At 46.5% G+C, this 3260-nt stretch overlaps 1 protein-coding gene across 1 annotated transcript; it reads right to left on the reverse strand.

Moving 5' to 3' along the window:
* Positions 1-400: 400 nt before the first annotated feature.
* On the reverse strand, positions 401-1994 carry LOC117195294 (protein TIS11-like). Its single transcript, XM_033399901.1, has 3 exons — positions 1923-1994; positions 1096-1436; positions 401-998 (listed from the first exon to the last, which is right to left on the reverse strand). The coding sequence occupies exons 2-3, from the start codon at positions 1344-1346 to the stop codon at positions 716-718; spliced, it is 534 nt and encodes a 177-aa protein (XP_033255792.1). The 5' UTR covers positions 1347-1436; positions 1923-1994; the 3' UTR covers positions 401-715.
* Between the last annotated feature and the right edge of the window lie 1266 nt (positions 1995-3260).

Consider the following 3260-nt stretch of genomic DNA (forward strand, 5'->3'; position numbering starts at 1 on the left):
GTGCTATGAAACTCTGGAAGCCGGCGCCTATGAAACTATGAAAATGGCTGCAATGACGCAACTGAAGCTTCTTGAACCTGCTGCTACTTGGACCTTGGCTCTGATGCTATGCTATGCTACTTTCCCAGTCGGTCAATTGTGGCGTTTTGATACCTCAAGATCCTCTCTGATCGTTCAGGTGCAAATGCCTTGTGGCGGGAACCGAATGGTTTGGAAATAACATAAAAAAAAAGGTTTGCAGATTTTGCAATCGGTGTGCCGGACGGTGTCTCCGCCGACCGATAGCGTACCGTCGCCGTCACCGTCACCCCGTCGACAGACGCCCTGGAAGAGAGATTGGCGATACCCCCCGCCATAGTCAGCGGCCCCGTTGCTGTTGGGTAAATGGAATCGACTTTGGTTTTTTTTGTTTCATTTATTTTGTAACGCTTTCATTTAATGGCTAAATAACCTAAAATTCGCCGTAAACTAAATGGTTTTCACTTCATAAAAATGTAATTTACTATATAAAAATACACAGTTGTGTTGCAATGGAAGCATAAATAGGCATGTTTCAGCATGTAACAAAATTCATGTACAGTTGTGTTCGATCCTGATGCTGGAGCTGCTTAGGGCAGTAGGCTGGACTGAAGCTTCTGCTGGTAGTCCTCCACGGCAGAGCTCAGGCGGTTGAAGACGGGCAAGCGCGGCATCTTCTCCTGCTGCATCGGCGTGCTCATGCTCTTCTGCAGCATCTGCTTGGCCTGTCCTCCCAATCCGCTTCCGCCTGGGCTGCGGCCTGCTGCTGAGCGCGGGCCTCGTCCGCGTTGTGCACAAAATGGCAGCGCGGCCCGTAGGGGCAGAAGCCGACGCTATGGAAGGTGCGGCAGTACTCTGTCTTGTACTTGGGATGGCGCTGCAGGTTGCGCAGCTCGTGGAAGCCGTGCGCGAACTGGCACTTCTCTCCGTACTTGCACTCGCCGGCCTCCTCGAACGGGCGGCACAGCTCCGTCTTGTAGCTGCAACACACAAACGAAGGGAAAGAGTAAGTCACATGTAAGGCACGTCTGGCGCATAATGAAAGATCTGACAGATGGGGGGGGGGGGGGCACTCACCGAGATATGTTCATGGGCTGTTGGAGCAGCGGCTCCAACTGTGTGCGCTCGAGCTTACGGTGCAGATTCATATTCCCCAGATTCTCAATGATGGTCACCAAGGAGGCAACACCCTGCTGCTGCTGCTGTTGCTGTTGCTGCTGTTGTTGGATCTGCTGCTGGTGCAGAGGGTGGCGCTGTTGAGCCGGCTGTGAGATGGTGCGTGTGAGGGCGCCATAGAGGCGGTGCTGCTGCGACTGTGACTGCTCCATGCTGATATCCAGGACGAGTTGATCCGCTGTCTGCTGCTGATGGTGCTGGTGCTGCTGTTGCTGCTGCGGCTGGTGATGATCGCTGGCCACCTGCGAATGGGAGAGATACGTTGAAATCAATTTCCATTGCTGCTTGGGACACGTAACGCGAATGTTCGCAAAAACTCAAAAGACTCAAAAGGATCGGATGATAAAGAGAGAGAGGCGAACGAACAAGGCGAAAGAGGCGACGAGTAGCAAAGACACGGCTCAAATGGTGTTGGATACTTTTACTTTTAACTTGACCTATAAGCAAAAAAAAACCCCCCACACACACACACACACAGAGACACATTGGTCTAGCGGCAGCGACTGCAGCAACAGCGCTATTTCGGTAAGCAGCGACTGAGCAGAGGCAGCGACAGCGCACCACTTGCAGCGTGGGGATATTGCAAGAGTCACCAATGCTTATAATTTTCCACACATTAACCAACGACACACGGACACAGGAACACACGAATACACTCCCATACCGCTGCTGGACAAAGGGCTGTGGGGGCCACCATTGGCCACCAATGGAGGGTGGGGGTTACCTACTTGTTCCTTTGTTGTTCCGTTTTGCTTATCCTTTATCCTGAACTATTTTCTGTTGGACTTGACTTATTTTTGTTAGCGGAATCGAATTTGAATGTGGAATATCTACATATTTTAGAGTTGTGATCACTGAATGTCACAGGTCACTGTGATAGATAAATATAGATACAATATAGTATGTGAATTTGTACGTGGAGCAGGACCCTTTGATTCCGACATCAAATCGAATATTTTAGACTGGTGTTTTCCAGTGCAGACCCGATCCTAATGTTCTGCATGTTCCTAATGTGGTGGGTGCTGTTATACATCTACACGCATCCAATTGTCTACAACGCCTGGTCAGACTTCACACTGAAACACTAGTCATATTCTGGTCGGCAAACAATGAAACTACTAAAAAAAAAATAGACGCAATCAAAGAACAATGATATTTACTGTTTTATAATCAGGACGAACCAAGTTACCAACTAGACAGGTCCAGAATTTTTTGGTAAGCTCCACGGAAGAATGCTAAAACCGTAAACATAACAAATATTCAAGTTATCTTCAAAATTATTATGTCGGAGAAAAACCTTTAAAAAAAACACAACATTTTTCATTTATGTAACTCTGAAAAAGCAATTAATTTCAACAGTTTCAATTTTTTTGTATAAATTATACATTTTTTTTGCATCGGCTGCAAATTGGCACCAAAATTCGTTGATGCGCCAGCGAAAACTTTAATGTACTTTTTATACCCGATACTCAAAATGAGTATTGGGTATATTAGATTTGTGGTAAAAGTGGATGTGTGTAACGTCCAGAAGGAATCGTTTCCGACCCCATAAAGTATATATATTCTTGATCAGCATCAATAGCCGAGTCGATTGAGCCCTGTCTGTCTGTCGTCCGTCCGTCGTCTGTCCGTCTGTCCGTCCCTTCAGCGCCTAGTGCTCAAAGACTATAAGAGCTAGAGCAACGATGTTTTGGATCCAGACTTCTGTGATATGTCACTGCTACAAAAATATTTCAAAACTTCGCCCCGCCCACTTCCGCGCCCACAAAGGACGAAAATCTGTGGCATCCACAATTTTAAAGATATGAGAAAACAAAAAACGTAGAATTGTAGAGAATGACCATATCTTTAAGACTGCGGAATCATTATTATAGCCAGCATCAAGAAAACAATTTCATTTTTTCTCGCCCTGTCTCTCTCTAACACACACGTAGCATAGGCGCTTTGCTTAGAGTAAAACATTAGCGCCTAGATCTCAGAGACTACAAAAGCTAGAGCAACCAAATTTGTATCCACACTCCTAATATATCGGACCGAGACGAGTTTGTTTCAAAATTTTGCCACAC

The sequence above is a fragment of the Drosophila miranda genome, unplaced genomic scaffold (genome assembly GCF_003369915.1).
Source record: "Drosophila miranda strain MSH22 unplaced genomic scaffold, D.miranda_PacBio2.1 Contig_AX22_pilon, whole genome shotgun sequence".
In the NCBI taxonomy this organism is placed as follows: Eukaryota; Metazoa; Arthropoda; class Insecta; order Diptera; family Drosophilidae; genus Drosophila; species Drosophila miranda.

Excerpts from the sequence above, each read along its gene's own strand:
- LOC117195294 (XM_033399901.1), bottom strand. The coding sequence starts at position 1,346 with ATGGAGCAGTCACAGTCGCAGCAGCACCGCCTCTATGGCGCCCTCACA. Across the intron at positions 999-1,095 it reads CAGCCCATGAACATATCTCG|CTACAAGACGGAGCTGTGCC; the intron begins GTGAGTGCCCCC and ends TGTGTGTTGCAG.